Source organism: Primulina tabacum, chromosome 1 (genome assembly GCF_025594145.1).
Source record: "Primulina tabacum isolate GXHZ01 chromosome 1, ASM2559414v2, whole genome shotgun sequence".
NCBI lineage: Eukaryota > Viridiplantae > Streptophyta > Magnoliopsida > Lamiales > Gesneriaceae > Primulina > Primulina tabacum.
The window spans coordinates 50,969,166-50,991,014 of record NC_134550.1 but is presented as its reverse complement, the minus strand read 5'-3'; the positions used below and the strand labels follow the sequence as shown (position 1 = coordinate 50,991,014).

General features: G+C 32.6%; 3 protein-coding genes and 1 long non-coding RNA gene across 4 annotated transcripts; 1 reads left to right on the top strand and 3 right to left on the bottom strand.

Annotated features, from left to right (window-relative positions):
* Nucleotides 1-4,767: 4,767 nt before the first annotated feature.
* Nucleotides 4,768-8,339, bottom strand: LOC142547080 (protein FRIGIDA-like). The gene is made up of 3 exons (XM_075655161.1): nucleotides 7,321-8,339; nucleotides 5,778-5,953; nucleotides 4,768-5,665 (listed from the first exon to the last, which is right to left on the bottom strand). Exons 1-3 carry the CDS (start codon nucleotides 8,252-8,254, stop codon nucleotides 4,910-4,912), a joined length of 1,866 nt encoding a protein of 621 aa, XP_075511276.1. The 5' UTR covers nucleotides 8,255-8,339; the 3' UTR covers nucleotides 4,768-4,909.
* Nucleotides 6,342-7,313, bottom strand: LOC142547090 (uncharacterized). The gene is made up of 2 exons (XR_012820587.1): nucleotides 7,170-7,313; nucleotides 6,342-7,122 (listed from the first exon to the last, which is right to left on the bottom strand). It is a non-coding gene; the product is annotated as an uncharacterized LOC142547090 (long non-coding RNA).
* A 1,271-nt stretch (nucleotides 8,340-9,610) lies between the features above and the next one.
* LOC142547071 (uncharacterized) lies at nucleotides 9,611-13,231 on the bottom strand. Its single transcript, XM_075655148.1, has 3 exons — nucleotides 13,080-13,231; nucleotides 12,492-12,596; nucleotides 9,611-9,932 (listed from the first exon to the last, which is right to left on the bottom strand). The coding sequence occupies exons 1-3, from the start codon at nucleotides 13,146-13,148 to the stop codon at nucleotides 9,891-9,893; spliced, it is 216 nt and encodes a 71-aa protein (XP_075511263.1). The 5' UTR covers nucleotides 13,149-13,231; the 3' UTR covers nucleotides 9,611-9,890.
* Nucleotides 13,232-18,261: 5,030 nt separating this feature from the next.
* Nucleotides 18,262-21,713, top strand: LOC142519398 (uncharacterized). The gene is made up of 2 exons (XM_075622404.1): nucleotides 18,262-18,534; nucleotides 21,335-21,713. The coding sequence occupies exons 1-2, from the start codon at nucleotides 18,369-18,371 to the stop codon at nucleotides 21,520-21,522; spliced, it is 354 nt and encodes a 117-aa protein (XP_075478519.1). The 5' UTR covers nucleotides 18,262-18,368; the 3' UTR covers nucleotides 21,523-21,713.
* Nucleotides 21,714-21,849: the final 136 nt, after the last annotated feature.

The following is a 21,849-nucleotide window of genomic DNA, read 5'->3' as shown; positions in this document are numbered from 1 at the left end:
CCAGAAAAATTTAAATTGAAAACAAAATGATTGCGTGGAAAGTACTATTTTGTCTCGTCGACTTGCCTTGCCTGCCTCCAAAAGTTTATTAGTCATTCCAACTAAATTCTATTTTGAAATTGGAAGGGCATGAAAATGTAAATTAATCTGATGCTTTTAAGATTTTCGAAATATTTATATGGACAACTTCATTTGTACAATTTATTTACTTATTCTATGTAGACTAAATTTAACTCTATTTTTACTTTTTAAAATAATATGGGGAATTAATAAAACTAAAATTTTAAGAAAAAATAAATATAAGTATTTAAAATTTAAAAATATAAAATTTATCCAACGGGATTGTAGATTCTTGTTGTCAATTCATGGGAGGAAAAATAAGGTTTTTTTCCCGCGGAAGGCATCCTTTTCTTTGGCGTCTATTTTCATTATTTATACATTGGGTGCTCAAAGACTGGCTTTTTTTTTTTAATATTATTATTCTAAAAATAATTCATTAAAATAGTGTGAAAGGAAAAAGTTTATAAGAATATTGCAATCCGTGACTTATTTGTCAGGATTCTAACTTTTTTTAATTTTTTTAAAAAAAGAAAGAAAAAGGAAGTGGGGCACGGATTCAAAGAATCTGTGATTGAATCTGTGACAGAACGTCACGGATTCTAAGAATTCGTGTCCAATCCATGTCTTTCCCTTTAAATAGAAATGCTTTTCTCATTGAAATAGCGTGTATTCCTTCCATTTTATCTGTCGAAAATATTTGTTCCTCATATTCATTTTTGCAACTTATTTACTTCTTCCGATTCATATGCGCAAAATTCATCTTTTCTACTTCGACCTTGTATTATTAATATTATTTGTTGATTTTATCATACATTTCATTTGAAGAGATATCAAAAGGTAATGTTTAATTTCGTTGATAATATTATAATTATATATTAAGAAGTAATATTTTCTTTTGTGTAATTTTTTGATAATACTTGTCATTTATTTCAGAAATTAGCATCGTCCGTTGATATTATTACAAGTTTCGTATAATTATGTCTGAGAAGGTAATTTAAGTAATTTTTTTAATATTTTGTTTGTATTATTTATATTATATTAATGTAATTATAATTTTGTTCACTAACATTATATGATTAAGTATAATTTAGTTAAATAGTATATTTTTAATATTAATCGCGATATTAAAAAATAGTAAAAATATTAAAATAATAATAAATACGATTTTGTGATTTTTGAAAATATTTCAAGGTTAGTATTTTTAATATAATTAATTTAATTTAATATAAAAATGAGTTAATATTATTGTAGTTAATACTAATGAAATTATAAAGTATTTTGTTATTTTTTAAAAAAAATTTATATATGAAATAGTGTTTAGTTACTCTATAGCTTTGATCATTATAATATAATATATATAATATTATAAATATGTTTATATTAATGCAAAGTAATATAAGAAATTAATAATTCTAATTAAAATATTTTTATCCAACTATATATTTTGAAATAACTTACTTAAAAGTTTAATATAAATAAATTATATTAATTTTTATTGTCAAATTAATTTGTGTAATTATATACAAAAAAAATTTGAAAAATATGCAATAAAATTGTACCGAGTATTTGGCGAATTCATCAGCCTTTCAGCTCAAGTTTTCGGCATTCTTCTTGCGCAGCTCTTTTTTTTTTCACCCCGTGGTATTTTTTGTTAGTTTTAAAGAATCCGTGATTCTCCTCCCTTGATAAATTGCGTCGATCGTGTGATTATCAGAATTCCTAATTTGATTTGATAGTTTTCTGTCGAATATCAGAATTTTAGAGAATTGCGTCGAGTCTCTGTAATTCAGAATTTGATTTGGGAGAATTGTGCTGAGTATCAGAATTTGGGAGAATTGATTTAGCAACAACTTCAAATTAAAATAAAAAAATAGAAAAACATGCAACAATACGACGTAAGTAATCGTGCATCTCGAAATAAATAGTTAATGGTGATGTTAACGATGCCCCCCAGTGCCACACAATGGTCTTCTAATTACTCTACGTCAACGACCTAACATCTCTTCAGCATCTCCATGCGTACGTGTTTGGGCTGCAGATGTACTGGTATCGACAATGTTACCACCAACCTCATACTCTTCTGTCTCATAATATTTTTGGTATGGTATGGATGACGTGTTAAATGTAGGGCGACTCTCATTCATACTCGGTCGAAAGTCAATTTGTAAGGTGAAATGTGTGTGTCTCTCGACGCCATCTCTCAACTGTGGCTGTAAGCAAATGATTATCATAGTTTTTAATAGGACCACACTGAATGACACAATAGAAACTCATGCGTGCTAGACATAGACGGACACGGAGGTGAATCCCAGCATTATAAAATCTCCAAATACATTTGTCAAACCGACGTGGAAGAATTAGTGCATCCAGGTTTCCAGCATTGATATTATTTGATATGTGTTTACCCCGCAAATACAACACATTATCAGTATTTCCAGCCATCTTGCAAACAAAAAATCATTATATGACAAATATTATAATTTTTATCAACAAAATGTAACTAATTAAATTTACTAAAGTAAAATTTAAAGTAATTTTATTTTCGTATATGTTTTAAATTTAAAATAATTTTATTTTAGTATAATAAAAATTTTTAAGTAATTTTATCTAAGTATATTTTTAAAATTTTAAAGTAATTTTATTTAAGATTTCATCTTTCATACCAACTTACTTTAGCAACATAAATGTAAAATAATGGGTGAGACGGATTCTTAGAATCCATCTTTGAATCCGTGCCCCATTTCTTTTTTTTAAAAAAAAAATTAAAAAAAGTTAAAATCTGGACAAATAAGTCACCAATTGCAATATTCTTATAAACATTTTCCTATCACACTATTTTAATGAATTGTTTTTAAAATAATAATATTTTTAAAAAAAGCCCGCTCAAAGACCATTTACAGAGAGCTTGAACTATTCATTTTTTTATATAAATAAATATATTGCATGGAAAAACTATAGTTTATGAATTACATTTAATATAAAATATTTTTTATACAATTATATTTTTTCTTAAAAAAACAAGTGAATAGTGATAATAATACAATAAAAAAACATGAAATGTAAGAAGGATGGATTTTGATGTTCATGGTATAAAGATATTTTACTATTGGTAAACATATTTTTAAAATATTTACGTTTGTTGATATCATGTTTTAAAATATTTTTAAGACAGATCATTGAAGATCTGTTGAGTGAATCCATACTTTCTGGGGATTTCATGTCCGGCGACGTTTCTGTAATTCAACTAGATGAGGGTGGAAACCCGGTTGTCAGGAACCAAAAAATCCAGTTGTCTGATACAACCCCCATATTATAGTGTACTGAAAATTGAGTTGATTTTGTACAGCTTGTATAAATTATTCATGTAATCAACAATCAGGGTTGTGCATAGAATATGCCCTGTATTCATTCTTTGAAGCATGTTCAATTATATATTTGGCTCTACACAAAAAGGAGTATTGAATGAAGGAATGATGTATTGCTGCAAGGAGTTCAAATAAGTGAGAGTTGAAATTTTTTTGTATTTATATATTAAGTCGGTTTGAAACTCGAAAAATGGCTTCAATTATAATTTTAATTTGTTGTATACCAATCCAAGATTTGAATTCCATCGAGTTAAATATCAAACTATGATTTCACTTTTGCAAACTTGTTTTTTTCTACAATATTTTCACGATGTTAAGAGCAATGATTATTGATAAATATATCAATTAAAGATGTATTTCGTTCGAAAAGACGTTAAAAGTGTGGATATATGTTGGCAAAATGTTTATTTTATAAGAGTTGAATAAAGTCACTTGCAGAACATTAAAAATGAGGTTCCATGTATCAAAATCTTTTTTTGAGGTTCCACATTTTTTTTGTTCATCTTTACGTGTGTTTTCCTTTATAGCATTCATGTTAACTTCAATTCAAATGAAGAACTAGATAGGGTAAAACGGGCTAGAGGGGCGAATTGACCCGCAACCCGTCATTAGGCTGGAGAGGGTGGAGCGACTTGCTTTTTGGTGGGTTGATAATTTTTGGTGGGTTGAGAAATTATCAACCCAACCCATTTAATAGGTGGCGAGGTGGACCAACTCGACTAACCTTGATAATTTTATGTGTAATTTGACAGTTGAGAATGTCACTCAACTCATCTATTTTATATAGTGAGAGAGGTCGATTCGACGAGCCTACGAGCCTAACCCATTCCGACATATCTATGGAGAACCTTCTTTTATTTCCATGAAAGAAAATAAAACTAATAGTTTCTAACTACCAAATTAATGTTTTAGATTTTTTATTGTTGTCCTAATATATAAAATGAACGTATCCAACTGTTATTGGAAAATAAACTAGATTTGAAAAACACTACTCCACTGCTGAATTAATTCACCATGCATTTGATTTGTTATTTAAATTGATTTTCTTGTTCTTCATGTATTGCCCCATTGATGCTGTCTTTAACATATCACTTGTAATTGAATGTTTGTAAAATATTATTTGAGTTTCTTTGAGTTGGTGCACAAAACGTAAGCCTAGCTAAGGTACCAAAACCTTAAAAAAAAAACTAAAATTAATAAAGTCAAATCCTAACAATTCATGTAGTTTTCAAACTGATGTCAATCAATATTCGATAGTGTCTGAAGTGAAAATTTAATAAGACATAAGCCATGCACAAAAAGAAGTGACAGGAGATATGTGCAGTTGTAAGCTAGAATCATAAAAAGAAGAAATAAAAGAAACATTTAAATCAGTATTAGATATATGAAATCCAGAGAACATCCTACTAAACCAAAAACAATATGGTTTTTCAGAAACATCAGCAAGCATCAAGAATGATGCAGGGTTGCCCGGAGAGATCAACTCAGTATAAATACGAGGAACTTTGGGCAGGGGTCAAGGTAGGGGCAGGCACAGTATTAATAGCAGCACCAACACTGCGAGAAATGCTTCCCAAATAAGACCCACTTTCCACAACTGAATCAGCAAACTGGTAGAGATCAGAGGCAGTACTTCGAGTTCCAGGACCAACATTTGGGTTTCCTGCAAAGCCTTGGGCAGATGTTGATGACCGGTACGAACTAGTGAGGCCGAGTGACGTAGGTTGGGAGGCATATTTTTCGATCAAGGCTGCATCCACATGCCATGAGTGTGGCTGAGTACCGTGATTTATTACTTGCCCGTGAACTCCAGCATATGAACCTGTTGAAAGGACAACACCACGGTTTGCTGATATGTCGGCAGGTGGAAGCATGTTTTCCGGTATTAAGCCAGCACCAGGTCCACCATACACCACAGATGGGGTAGCGGAATAATTATAGATGTGACTAGGAAGAGCATCAACATGATCTGGAGCATTATGTTTTGGGCCATGGCCAGTAAAACGCGCTCGTTTTGCTTCTTGAATTTTCAACTTTCTAGATGTATCAGTTTCGGATGTTTTCCTCTTATTCCCTTTTTCTACTTGCTTCCTATCAAAATTTGCAATATCTTTTTCTAAACCTGAAATCTTTTGAAGAATTTGCCATCCAGGAAGAAACTTTGAAGGGTCAATCTCGTATCTTTCCAAACACTCTACAATAGATCGGAGAGGGGCTAATTGCTTCTTGTTTGCTTCAAGCTGCGTAAGGTAAAAATAAAGATCATAAATGAAAAACATTGAAACTACACAAGTAAAAAAAGATCCCCCGGTAGGTTTCAGAGTTGATTCAACATTAAATCATATGTAATACCATTGCAGCAGCTGAGCCCATCGCTGCTTTTCTTATTCTTTTTCCGGTTTCTTTTGATTCTCTTAGAAAAGATATTAGAATTGTTTGAGGCTTAAACCTCTCAACAAGCCCAAAGGTATACACCAAATCAACGGCATTCAGTTCCTTTTTATTGTTTATGAACCATTCCACCATCTCTGCACAGATAACAAATACAAATAGGAACTAGTATTAGCCATATCAATTGAGATAAGGTTTTGCATTAACTATTGCGGAAGAATATCAATTGAGATTAGGTTTAGCATTAACTACTGCGGAAGAACAAACAAACACATAACTATAGAAGAAAGCAAAACGGTAAAAATAATAGGCAGGGCTGATGCACAATTCTCGAGGAAAGTAATTAAAGATAAGGACTCCAAAGTTGAAGCAAATAGGTAGAAATGCGTTTTCCATTATGACTGCCAAATGAGAAGGAAACATATAAGATCCCTTGTGCATAGGAACTTGAGTAGAAGCCGATTCCAAGATCAGAATACCAAACCCGAGAAGACGACAAACTAATAATCCAATTCAAATGGCAATTTTTGTTTTTTTTCCATTCCAAGTTTGAGCGACATAATGAACAGTGGAATGGACTTTGCAATGACTTTCCGTATCTCACTCACACAACTAGACATGGTTCTTAATTGTACACATATCTCTTTCAATCTAAACTTTTCGCTTCTATACTCGTCAAGTTCTGCACTTGGGCCTTTTTCCTTTTTCACTGCTGACTGCCCAGGAGGGCAAAAACTCGGGATACACACAAAGACAACATAAGGTATAATTATGAGGTGATAATATCATTTTAGAAGGTATAATTGTCCTCAACTTGTCCGAGGCAACTTTTATGAAGATCTTGGTTTAAGATATGACATGCATATTCTCCAAATATTTATGTCTTATACAGCAGACGTATCTTTCCATATCAATAAATTTCCTTCGTAGCATGACCAGATGCTTTTTTCTAATATATTGATGGAACTAATATATAATTGTTTTCAGTAATATGTCTCTAATCCTAGCTGGTAGCTCTTCCTTCAGTAAACCACTAATCCACTTCTCCACAATTTCACTCCGATACTTGATAACATGAATCCTGGTATCCTAATCCAATATGAAAAATGTCTAAATCCCTCAACATCTGCATCCTTGTTAACAGTTGAGTCAGCACATTTTTAATAAATCTGATGCTACATATGTCTCCCCACAACTCTCTATACATAATCAATCTACAAGTCTGAGAAAATAGCATGTAAACAACTTTCTCCAAGTATTTTGCACTAGAATAATCAACTTTATTTGCATGTAAAGAGAACCCAAGCTCAATCGCCTTGACATGCAATATATGGTATCAACAAGAAAAAATACGTCGACACACAAATCATACACAAAAGGATGATACAAATCGGCAATTCAAAATACAGTAATACGAAAATGTGGAACAAAGCTAAGTCGCAGAGTCTATATTTCATATACCAAATGTCAAGTGCTCTAAATTTACAAGGAAATAAAGCACCACCTGGAACTTTATTCATCAGCTCACGAGACTTCTGGAGTACACCCAATATCTCCTTGACATTCCCGGCCACCACCAAATCTCGAATATCATCCCTCTTAAATTTATTCAATATCCCAAAACAGGAAAGAAACAACAAAAGTCCACGTGCATCGATCTCACTAGCCTTAACCACGCCTCCTTCCAACAACAATCTCTTCCGCCATGCCACTGCCACATTCTCTGCCTCCTCCTTTACCCCCTTATCAATCGTCAGTGCCCCATCAACATCATCCATCCCCATCATTAACAAAAAGCACTCCAATATTAAAACTGACGCTTCGCGCGCCGGGATCATGGGAGAATTCTTGGTATACGCCTTACTCCCCTGCAAAAAGAATCTACCCAAGCACTCCAAAACTAACTTTGAAGGGTTCGGCGCCAGTTTCAGCGCCTTGGGTACTTCTTCACGGAGCTTATCAATATTAGAGAGGTTACCAATTAAATACTTCTTAACATCCCGGCTACACATCGTTTTGCATAGCTTCTCGAGTTCGGATAAAGGGGTCTTATCCTCCTCCTGCTGTTTGTTCTGCAATTCTTCTTCCTGTGTCGAATTAGGCAACTCTCCAATTGGGACGGGTAGAGTTGAAACATTATTAGTCTCCGATGACAGTTTCGACAAGATCGCAGTTCTGATGGATTCGAGGTGGTTCTGGAGGTCTTCGTAGCATTGGTTGAAAGCGTTGATGGCGGAGCATAAGCCTTTCAGTTCGGTGAGCGAATTGATGAAGTTAACTGGCGATTGCTCTTCCAGGGGAGATTGTAATTCTTGGGGTTGGAGAAGGGTGTGGCTTAGTGGGTATACAATTTCTTCCTCTGCAAGCGCGGATGATGGTAAGGTCTCCGCCATTAGCGGCGGCGCCGGCGACCCACAGGCGAACGTGTCCGTTTCCATCCGGGAATCGTTGAAGCCGTATCGAAGCAGATAGTGAATTTTATGTTCCAAGGATTGAAAAAGGCCCTAATTTTTCATTTGCACTCCGATAGAAAAATTAATTAAATATTATTTTGTACTAATTCAAAATAAATTCTTTTTCTTTCCTTTTTCAAAATCAAAATCGAATTTTCACCATTTTTTCCTCCCAAAAAATATAATCTCTTTAACTAGTCTACCACCAACCAAAAAAGAATCATCCCAAATTTCTCTCAAATTCCAAAAATCTTTTATTTTAGGGCAAAAACTTGTGTGAGACGATCTCACGTGTCGTATTTTGTGATACAGATATCTTATTTGAGTCATCCATGAAAAAATATTACTTTTTACGCCAAGAGTATTACTTTTTATTGTGAACATCGGTAGGGTTAACTCGTCTCACATATAAAGATTCGTGAGACCGTTTCACAACAAACCTAGTCTTATTTTAGACCCCAACTGTATGGTTTCTTTTATTTTTTGGATCACATAATCTATATGATTTTTTTTAGTACATACAAGAGAGATGATCGATCATGAGTTGCCAACTATTCTGCCTTCTGTGAGACCACAGGGACTAAGCCTCGGTCTCACCTAATCTATATTATTTCTACTTTTCATGTTTTATCGCAATTTTCCAAGTGACTACACATCAACATTTTGCTTTATATTCATTGTTATCCCAAAGGTATTGTACCATTGATTGATAAATAGCATAACAAATTTGCATCGGAAAGCAAACTCATGAAAAATAATAGTTTTGATATTTAATTTATTGATTTTGCATATTATTTAAATTTATTTATTATACTAAATTTACAAATTTTAATAATAATAATATATTTTTCTTTAAATATATAATTTATTTTTAATTAATTTAATGAAAATTTAAATGTATAATTCATATTTATTAAGCTTGTTTAGGCTCGATAAAAGCTTGAATAAGCTCGTGAGCCATGCATATATTCGTTAAATAAAGCTCGAGCTCGACTCGATTATAAACGAGTCAAGCTCAAACATTCAAAAGTTCGGCTCGGCTCGATTACATCCCTACTCATGAATGACCTTGCTATCGAATATCATTGCATTCTTGAATCAATTTGGTCTGGTTTAATATGAATGAATCATAATCATTTTAATCTGGTCCATTCAAATCCAATACCAAAACTAGTTCATGACCAATTATAAACTATAATATATAGCAATTACACTATATGTTAGACGCCTACGAACATCTCTCAAAAATTTAATGTTTTCCGTGAGATTTTCGCGCATACATCCCACAGGCATTGCGTCTCAAGGATATCCCACATCTTAAGAAATATTGCAAATCTCACATGGTAGAAAGATATTTCATCACCATCAAACATTACACTTCATTTCAAACCATAAATACACAAAACATATATGTAATGCAAAACAAGTGACAATTGTGCATCACAGATGACTATCCGTGAGTGTTCTTGCTGGAATATTTTTCAACTTGCCGTCACTAAATACAAAAATGAACAAATATATACGGCGAGACAAAAAAAAATATAAAATCTTTTACTATGGAGTCATAGTGGGGGTTCCGTTCGGATGCATGATTTTGCAAATGCTCAACATTACCACCAATCTAGTAACCTTTGTTTCCTCGAATTCGAGCTCTCATGTCAACCTGGAATAGAGGTATAAATATTGAGTGAAAATTTAAAACTATAAATACACTTCGGCGCGATCGAACAACAAAATTTACAGCACAAAGAACACATAAGCCGGCCTGTCAGTTTTATTAAGTTTTGCCTATTTTGAAAAAGCATGATGACTCTCAAGTACCTGGAACTGCTAAAACGAGTTGTATCCTTTCTACCAAGATATAGAATGAGTCAACTTAGGTTGAAGAATTGCAGAAAGGAGCAGATCAAGATAAGTTGACTCTGAGAGTTATACATCAACCAGTTCTAGATGAATAACATTTATCATGATAATTCATTACAATGTACCTCTAGTTTCAAAAGTCCTGATTATGTCCCTAAAGATTTACACGGACCAATTTTGTCCCTCTTTTATTAACGTTTTTCCAATTACATCCTTGCCGTCAACTCCATCGTTTGTGGCTAACAAAATCACCATGTGCGATGCACATGAGTTCAGTTCAAATTAAAAGCCCATTTGTTTGTTGTCTTAGCCCTAATTCCCAAATCTCATAATCCCTTTGACCCAATTTTCTCTCCAAGCCGCCGACTTTTCTCCTGTCGCGGGGTGTGACGGCGCAGGGAGCACGCATCGACCTCAGTCGACCACTGTAAGTGCATTATTTATTGTTATGGCTTTGTCAATAGAGCATTTTCTCTCCATGCTGATTTTAAATAAATTATAAAATTGTGTTTGTTTTCTTCTCCAAGTGCACGTCAAATGCGATATAAAGTCGAGTGAATTCTTTGATTTAACAAAGAAATATGCACAAATTTGATATCTAGTTTCCAATTAAACTTATTTTTATGATTGATGAACATTTGATTGTCAATCCTTGACCACGATAAGCGCATTGACTCTTTATTTATTATTTATTTGTGAATGAATGAAATAAGCTTCTGTTATTTAGAGTGACACTGTGCAATTTTTGGGCACAAACTAGCTTTTAACTTGGAGTACCAGACTCACGTGCAACGCACGTGGTGATTCCATTAGCCACAAACGAAGGAGTTGATGACAACGATGAAATTGGGATAAATGTTAGTAGAAGGACAAAATTGGCCCGTGTAAATCTTTAAAACATAATCGGAACTCTATTGAAACTAAAGGGACATTTTAATGAATTATTCCACACTTATCTTATATTGGATGAAAGTTATGAATATGATCCATTTTTGCCAAAATAATGATTTTAGGAAATGGGTGAAACCAAAGATTTCCACTCAAGTAGAGCGCTACCTTCAACATCTGGCAGCTACAGAAGGATTTCACCATTACTACTCCAGATTAGCATCATTTTGAGACTCTTACGATCGCTATATCATTTTCTAACATTTTCGAGGCACCAACAAATAGACACTAATTGAATAGAGGGGTCTGGTGACAATACGTTTCAAATTCTTAATACAAATCCACTAAAATTATTTGAGAAACTTATAAAGTCCATGGATTTCAAATCCCTCAACTTCAATACTAAAGTACTTTTAGAATTAGAGCTAAAACAAGGAATTTCAAATCCTCAATTATTGAAATAATTTAATATGCATCTCCCATATAAAATGCTTCAATCAAAACACAACCTCAAAAAGTAATTGAAATTTGACACTCACAATCCCATAAACGGCCCCACACTGTAGGCGAACTACTGAGAGTTTAGGAAATCAAAATTTTCATACAAAAACTTAATCCAAATATTCATTTTCTCACCATCTCCCAGAAAGTTCTCTTTTTATTGCCCTCTGTCATCCAAACTGATATTTCAGATTAGTCTTTAACTACTCATTGACATGCATCCAGTAACATGTAATGAGAAGAAAAGACACACAAAATAAACTCTATACAACAATTTATCCCAGATGATCATTCATAGCTGTAAATAACAGAGGAAATAACCCTTTCCAGAGCATTATTATAGCCAAACACACTTTCTTAAAACCAACTTCTACTTACACTAAATCAGTACAACAGAACCATACATTGGGTTTGTGTTTGCTTTTCTGATTTAATATATAAAATTATGCATATTATAAAAAAAAAAACATTTTGTTAAAATGGAAAATGGGTGAGCGACCATGTTAAAATAGGCAGCCTTAAGATTCCCTGTTAAACTTTTGAGCAAGAGAAGTAGGAAGCAGAAATTACTTGCTCTATGAGCAAGCTCCACAAAGTTTTAAATAATTAATGATTGACGTCATGCAACTTCCACGTAGAGATTAACCAAGCCGGGGTTGCAAAGAAACATGAAAAATAGACAAGCCACTCATAAACACAAACCACACTCTAAACTTTGTTACCACATAGTTCAACTGTGATGGCAAATCAAAGATAAACTAAACTACATATTCAAATTATAGAATGGTAAATTGATAGAAACCACTCTTACCAAAAGGTTGAGCTTGTGGCAGGCATTTAAACATGACTGATAATATAACAATCACACAACATAATTATTAATCAGGCACAGAACTTTAAAGCCTTCCCATTCAAACACGAGACCATGTCAATTTCATAACAAAAAATCGAAGGGGAGAAGAACACATGCCTGTCCTCTCTTGCAGTTGAAATATGTTTCCCTCAGTCCCACACACTCACTAGATATTTTCGGGCTTTTCTCTTTTGCACATTCTCTGTAATCCCGGTTCTCCACCTACAATAACTCATTCTTTCATCCATTAAAATTTTAGCTCCAAGAACTAAACCAACCAATAAAATGAAAATATTTAAAATTCGAAGAACTATTTCAATAAATAAATAATTTCCATCCCAAAAACAATATCCCTATCAGCAAAAATTCGTCCGCCACTGCCACCAAGTTTGTAGCAAAACAATCAGGACAACAACCCGGGGACAAATTAAGGGATATGATCGATTATTATTCTAAAACTCTCTGTTTTGGCTCCCTAGAATCAGTAAATCCCTTCCTTAGCTACTGTCATAGACAGTTCAGGGTCCAGCTCCGACAATAATACACAAATATGATTTAAACCTAAATCAAGTAAATATGTCAATGGAACAAACAAGTACCCGAATCTTGGAACACCACAATTGTCACTTGTAATCACATTTGAGGATCTTTTCAGCAAAAGTTCGACAAAATAAGTCAACCCAAAAATTAGTCGCGCTTGTATACCTTAACGCAGTCGGATTCACTGAGGCATTTCACGAGTTCCATGGCCAGACCTTTACAGGACTTCGCCATTTCTGTTAACCTTTTTTTCCCTGTATATCAAACCTCTCCCCTCCTCAGGGTTTATTGCCAGCTAGTTTTATGAGGTTTGGGCCATCATTTTGATTTTGGGCTGATTTGTTGGGCCTTTGAATTTGGAGGCCTGGTACTTTTGTGATCTTTGTGTGTATTTACCAAGGTTCTAAAAACGTTGTGTGACGAATTGTACGATGAACTTTCACGCTTTACAAGCTTAAGCGAACTTAGTGTAATATTAAACACAAAAAATGCTGCTTAATATGGTTAACGAAAGAGTTGACTGCTTTTTTCATGATTTTTCCGGGTTTTAACGCATAATCTTCGTTTTTTCATGCTTTTTAGAATACTGATATTTAATAACTATTTTATTTTATAAAAAAAATCCACACTTCTATAATTTAGTCGATATCTCACTCTTTCATATGTCAACCCAACTTTACGGTGGATAATAATGACACAACTAGAAAGCATTTTATATTTGTGTCTTGTTAATATATGACTTACATTTCGATTGTGTATACTTTAGCATGTAGTCATCTGGGAGTTGAGGTAGTGGTGCAAACGAGTCAAGCTACTTGTGAGTAACTTGGTCAAAACGAGCTTGAATCGAGTTCGAGTAACTCAAATTTTTAATCGAGCTTGTTTACATGTGTCTACGCGAGCTACTCAATCACACACACATGTATTATTATATATTTATTTACTTATTTTATATAAATAAATCATTTATTTAATATTAAAATAAAGTCTAAATCGAGCTTTTCGAGCAACTCGATACACTCGAGCTCCAGTAACTCGATACACTCGAGCATGAAAATAAATATTTGATCGAGTCGAACTCGAGTATACTAAATTTTTTTCAAGCCGAGCTCGAGTAATATGATACTCAAGTTCGACTCGATTCGATTGCATCCACAGTACAGTGATGACATCCAACATCACAAACTTGAACATTAGAGTGACTTCACTGTAACACTCTGGTATATATTATATTCTCTATTCTCATATCTTTGAATGATCGATCCTCGAAGGATGAGTAATTTTAATAATAATTTAGTGACATCAATTGAAAAATAAAAACAGATGTCTAATAAATATTTATTTATTTATTTATTTCGTCTTTCGTTTCAATTTTATGTTAATTGCAAAAGACAATTCTCAGCTCATTACCAGTTATTTAATGAGAGGAGATTGGCTGTCTAAGTTGTAACCTTTTTAAAATCCTAGACCAGTACTTGATTAAACTCAAGTGGACCAAAAAAATTAAACTTCTTTTCGTAAATATTATATCCAATATGAAAACTACTTGATATAAATCTGATACTCAAACAACTTAATCAAATTTAAAGTACGTAGAACACTTGAATTTTAACTAATTTTGGAGGATGCATGTGTGCCGATATTGACATCTTTATTTGAAATAATCACTTTGTCTGACTGATCTTAGGTTGCGCTTGGATTGATGGATTTGAAATCTATAGATTTCGATTATATTTGTATTGTTAACAATGAAATAATAGATAAAACCTTAAATCCATAACTTACTTATTTAGACAAAGTAAATGGATTTCAATTGCCTCTATTATTGGATGGACTTGAAATCCATAATAATTAACATGAAACATTATATAAACACGGAAGATTGAAATTGGAGTTTATGGTTTTCTTTCTCTAAAAACCACAAAAAATTTTTTGAATATATTTAAAATTCATCAGTATAAACACAACTTTATGTTGTTGAACTTGGATTGGTGAGTTTCAAATTTATTTTTTTTGTTTAGATAAGTAAGTAAGAACATAAACTTCTAATCCATCCTTACATGTTTATATAGTATTTCATGTTAGTATGGATGAATGTCAACTTGAGCCAATAATTATGTCATTTGATATTCATTATAATTTTATTGCTAATGTGTAAATAAATAAATCGTGGATTTAAGATTTAGTATATCATTTCATTGTAAATAATAAAACTGATTGAAATCAATTGATTTCAAATTCATCTCGATAAATATACTCTAATATATATTGCGAGTGATCATGAGTTTGTAATATACATATATTACAGGGAACGGAATTTATAGTTTGTGAGTTATATAGGTTTTTGTGACTACCAATTTTCTTACTAATTGTCATGCTTAGCTAGGTCATGGCCACCAACAAACTAAAATCTATTAAATGGATCTTACTCATTACCATTTCTTACTTATTTTTATATAAGAAAAAAAAAAAACTGGCAGTAGTTTTTAAATGTATTCTTCGACTCGTGAGATGAGACGATAAAATAATATATATGAATGACAAAGTGATTTATAACTCTAATTATTTGTAAAACATGAGTCAACTGTTAGATAAAACGAATGTACGTAATCAACTAATATTTCATCATTTAAATCTGACAGTGACTCGAGTAAATATGTCACATACCCTTATAATTTTATTTACATATTTTCGAACAATATAATACAGGATCGATACTAACAGCAGAGCTCTGTAGGTTGATTCAAAGTCGTTCCTATTTGGAGGCAGACGAGTCATTCGATTCGGGCCCATTTTTATTGGGGTCAATAATTTTGGAGGAAAAAAAAAATTATTGTATAGTAGTGTAAATTGTCACAATGTAAATTTATTATCGCTGGGTTTTGTCCGTCACATCACAAAAATTTATTTTTCATGTGTCCAATATTAATTTTTTTTATTATTCCCGGGCCTCTTAAATTTATTTATAAAATTATTATTCCTTGGTCTTTTGATAATTATTTTCTAATATAATTTTTTTTACCAAATATTTAAAAAAATCTTTTTTTTATTCTCTAAATTTATTATACAGTAGTATTATAGGACCAATATAAAAAACATATTTTTCTGACTCATAGGGTTTGGCTGATATTAATCATCATGAATTATTTTCGAAGTTCGTTACTAAGAAAAGCAAAATCCTCGATTGATGTAGTGAATTTTTTCAAGAAAATACATGAATATTTCTCAAATACTCACATTGCTTTAAAATCTTGTTGACTATCCTTGTTAAAGTTATAAGTGCAAAATAAAATTTATCAAAGTTAAAACTCATTAAAACTTTTCTGATCAACCATGTCACAAGAACATAATGAATGGTTTTGGCTATGATATCAATTGAGAAATAAATTACTAAGCAATTTTTACAGCGCATTTTTTAGTTTTTATATTGTCTTTTATTTATTATTTAATCTGAAAAATTTTCACGATTCTAAAAAAATATGAGCACGTACATATCATGATTTAAGATAAAAAAATACAAACACGTATTGTAATTTAAAGGTCTCTTTGTAAGTTATACTCAGACCCAAAAATTATTAACATCGACTTTGAGTTGATTATGTTCTTACAGCCCTTGATTTTGTTTAATACTTCGAAGTTTGATCTAGACGAGACGTTTACTGCTCAGGACTCTTATCATGTATTCATGTTTCCTTTCCAACAACTTTGTACAAGTGAAACTATAAATATTGGAGTATGAAATAATCATTTATTATTCATAATCCAATAATTATATATATATATATATATATATATACTATTGGCTCAATCAATGTAAAGATTTTATATTGTAAATTTGGATTCAATTTGGACCTTTATTTCTCCATGTAACTGTCCCATGGTTTAAAAAAGGCGATTAATATATAATTTTTCTAAATATAGAAGTCAAATTTCTACTACAGTCAAACCGCCCAAAAATGTGAAAACCCACCTAAATTATGACACGTAAACACCGATTTGACATCCTAATAATATAAATTAAATTAGATTAATTGTTTATATACGTAGAATAAGTGAGGAATTGATAAATAATCATCTTTATCTCATGTTTGGTGTTTTTTTAAAAAGCACATGATAATATCATGGACCCTTGATAAATAATTTTTAGAAGGATAAAATGTTCATTCTATTAGGTGTGATAATTTTAATTTAATGATAAAATACACTACAAATGACTTAATTGACCTCAATTTATAAATGATTTTTATAAATCTATGCTAGTAGATAAAATCAAATAAATATTTATATTTATTTTTATATATTATATAATATGATAATTATATAAATGAATTCGAGATAATTATATACATAATTTTTATAAATATCAATAAAATTATTAGTATCACTCGATTAACCTTAAAAATTGATATTTGACTTGACTCACAAAATCAATGGCTCAATTATCATATATTCATATTATATAATATATAAAATTAGATAAAAATAAATAAATCATGCAAGCAATATCGGCGCATGAGCAGATAAAAAATATGAACTCAAGCAACAACTTTGAAATTATAAAATTTATTATGATAATGTTAATTTTGTCATTACAATCTAATATATAAATTTAATCACTCTTATTAAAATAATACCAAACATTAAATACAATATCCTACATCTTATTTATCCTTAACTTATCTTTATATTATATATCACATGTTTATCCTATCATGTTTACCAAACTATGTCTAAATGAACAAAAAACTTTGAAGCCAATGTACATATAATCAACAAAAATGTTTTCACCTGGAAGATAATACACGAGTCAAAATTTAAATCTCGAAGTGACTCAACTTCAAGCGTTTATTTACAAATGTTTCGACGAACCGTGTTAAAAAAACTATTCTAACCCGATTTCTTCTATCTTATACGGAAAATAATCAATGGATTAGGATGGATCTTGCCAAAATAAGTTAGACTCATCCCAGACCAAAAAATGAGATTTTTGTCGAATCCGAGTTTATCGGATTAGCGATTTATGATACTATGTAACTTATACGATCAAAAAGCCCATACAATATGCATGAGGTTAGCGCAAGAGAGTCTTTCTCCAATGATTTACAATACATTAGATTAATTTTCTCGTTGTATCTTAGAATTTAACGAATACATGTGTGGGTCCTGGTGGAAAACAAGTGTGGATTAAAAATCACTCGTGTAACACGTGTCAAAATTTAAATATTTTATCATACAAATAAATAAATTGGGGAAAAAAGGCCACCGCATAATGTGACGGGTGGGTCACATTAAAAAAACCCTCGAAGTGGCGTAACGGCTAAAAGCATCACTTTAGTACAAACTCAGGAAATCCCCCCAAACATCAAATAACTGAAATACCTTTTCGTTTTTCTTCTTCTTCTCTCTCTCCCCCACACACTCCAGTGTGTGCCAGTGCGTTTGTTGATTCCCTGCATGCAGTCAGGTCTGGCGGGGTTGAAGGTGGTGCTGAGTCGTATTGGCGGCGGGAATCGGCGGAGGAAGGTGAAGATTAGGGTGATGGAGTGGTGGCGGAAAGCGGTGTTCCCGATCAAGAGGGCTTGGTCGGCGGTGTTCTCTCGTGTCAAGGAACGTGAAAAAGGTAACCTCAATGTCTTCTCGCTTCTTCTCCCCCCTTTCAACGTTTTCGTCGGAATGGAATGATTTTCAGCTTCAAGTATCGGTTTAGTAGATATAATTTTATTCGTGATCGACTTCAAATTAATACTATGATTTTAATTTTTCCGTTTTCTGGTTGATTGAGGTTTTTTTTCCGTGGTTAAAATGTGTTATATTCGTTTATTGAATTGGAGAAATTGTGTTATTTTACTCGAGTAATAATTGGTCTTATCATATTTCAAATTTGGATCCTTTTAAAAAATTAATAATTCAAAATTTTGGACCAGTTAGTACTCTTCAATTAATAAAACAAATTAATATTAATTTCAAAAAGTCATACGATAATTAATAATTTTATGACTTAAATAATTATTAAATCAAATAATTTAATACGATCTATTATATTTCAACATTTAATTAGTACTAAGAATGTGTCATATATCGTTTGCAGATTTGAGTCTAAGTTATCTATGTTGATAATATCTGGATTTGTTAGAATTTCACCTAAGATGGAATTGGAAACCCGTGAGCTTATTGCTATTTGTTCATATAAAAATGGCATAATTTTAGCATTTGGTTAATCTTGGTTAACCATTGAAAAATACATATTTGAGTCACTAAAGATGATTCTGGAATTCAGTTCCCCATCTTTTTCGCATTTTATATTCTTAATTATCCAAAGGTTCGACTTTTTTGGCACTCAACCTTCCACTAGATAAGTTCCACCCTAATACGCTAAAGTAGGAAGATGGAACTAGACTAATCTTTATTTTATATATTTTTGTTTTTAGAATTATGTTTTATTGATTATTTGTTTTGTGTAGAGATAACACAAAACATGACCGTCTAACGGATTAATTTTGTGAGACAGATCTTCGACTGAACCCTATCTGAAAAACATTACTTTTTAAGTAAATAAATATTTCTTTTTTTTCCATATATGGACGTGTTAACTCATCTCTCAGACATGAGACTCTCTTAAGATAAATGATGACGTGTGCTTAAAACAAATTAATATTGATTATGTAACGATCATGAGCCATTAGACTGAACCAACATGGGCCTCAGCCCATACCCATGCACCACTACTGATCATGGGTCGTTAGAATGGTTCAGCATGGCCACATGCACCGTCACTCATAGAATATCCCACCATTGGAAAGTGGTTTCTTTCGCCTTCCCAACACTTGAACCCAGGACTTCCAGGCATAATAAGTACCTAGATTCTTAAAGTGTTGGTATCAGTTGAGCTCTAGGTACTTATGCCTGGAGGTCCTGGGTTCAACTGTTAGGGAAGGCGAAAGAAACTTATTTCCAGGTGTGGGATATTCTATGAGTGACGGTGCATGGGCATGGGCCTGGACCATCCTAACGACCCATTATCAGTAGTGATGCATAGGTATAGGCCGAAGCCCATGTTGGTTCAGCCTAATGGCCCATGATCGTTACAGATTAGCTTGAGATAGAGGTGGAGCTACAGCCTCTTGTACCCGGGCTAAAGCTCCACCTAAATTTTTTTTAGGTGGAGCTACAGCCTCTTGTACCCGGGCTAAAGCTCCACCTAAATTTTTTTTAGGTGGAGCTACAGCCTAAGGTCCTGGGTCCATTTTTTTTAAAAAAAATTTATATGTAAATTTTTGTATAATTTTGGATAAATTTGATATTAGCCCGGTAGATCAATTTAAAATATTAAAGAAAGTTAGAGTTTAAAATTCTAGTCCGGGTAGTGCCAGATTCCTGGCTCCGCCACTGGCTTGAGAAGTGTTGTTATTCATATTATACAGGTACATTTAGAAGATACGAAGTAATTGAAGAATAACACACACACATATATGTATATGTGACTCTGAGCAGAGGTGGAGCTACAGGGGAGTGGGAAGAGAGGCTAAAATCTGGGTTCCGCAGTGAGGCTAAGGGAGTCAAAATACGAGTTTTATGTGGGGTATACACTCATGGCTCTTTATCGTGCACACGAGAGAGAGATACTTATATGTCCACTGTTGATGAGGTGTTATAGTAACTTTGTTTTGAAAAACCTGGGACATTGAAGTGGACCAGAACAACCGTATAATATTTATTTGTTCTATTTTTTATTTTATTTTATTTGTAAAAAAGCAGTGGATCTTACCAGAAAGGAATAATTTCAGTCAAGCCAAAGGAATCCAATTCCTATTAATCTTTTTTCCCATAGGAAAAGCATAATAAAGTGAGTGGAATTTGTTTCATTGTCTTTGATACTTTTTCACCAATTTCAAAGCATGAACAGATGTTCCCAAGCTTGGAATCTGATTTTTTTTAATGCTCTTATAGTTGCATTGATGCATACATCTTCTTAAAAAGAAGATTTGAGTTATGGTTTTGGCTAAATTGCATTGTCACACACAATGACAGCGAAGCTGATTTGAAAACCCTTAGGAAAAAGATAGGATAAAATTCATTGTGATGTTTAAAGATTGACGAAACTGATGTATCAGATGCATATAGGTAGAAATTTATTCATTTTTTATGATAAGAATCAGAAATATAAGTACCACATGCTTGCGTACAACAAAACTACTCCCTTGTGGGTTTTTTTGGGTTACTGGAACATTTAATCTGATGAGGTTTTTAGCCCTTTTGCGGCTGCACGTGACCTAATACATCACATTACTATCATTGCATGGAAGGACTTTAATTTTTTGGTCGTATAGTTTTAGAAATTTGGGACCCTGTTGGTGGTAGGCTTCTTGTTTTTTCTTGAATAAATGAATGACTCTTTTCTCCATTTTCTTTGATTTCTTCAGGTGTTGGGCTTCTGAAACTTCACGATGACATCCAAACTTGTGGATATGAGGATGTTCAGGTTATGTGGGAAATGTTGAGGACAGAATCAGAAGTAATGTCACTGCAAGCTAAGCGCAAGCACCGTTGGTTCTGGAAGAACTTTACCTCATCTTCTCCCCAAATCAAACTTGATAAAGAAATACCCTAATGTACCAGTTACAATACGAGTACCCTTCTCATATTTACCAGACCGATATAGTGGCTTACATTTTGGTGATCGAAGTGTGTATGTACTGTTGCAATTATACAGAACTCTGTGTATGCACTTCACAGTTGCATCAACCTTGAGCTTGTAAATATATATTTCTTAAAAATAAGCCATTTTTAACTTTGCAAAAATGTTGTACTGGTTAACAGAGTCTCGTGATTAGCTACTCTGTTCTCAAGAGTCGAATCACAGAGTTCGAGTAAAACTAGATGCGCGCGAATACAACGGAAAAAAAAAAGGCCGGTATCGTGTTTTGCCTTAATCAGA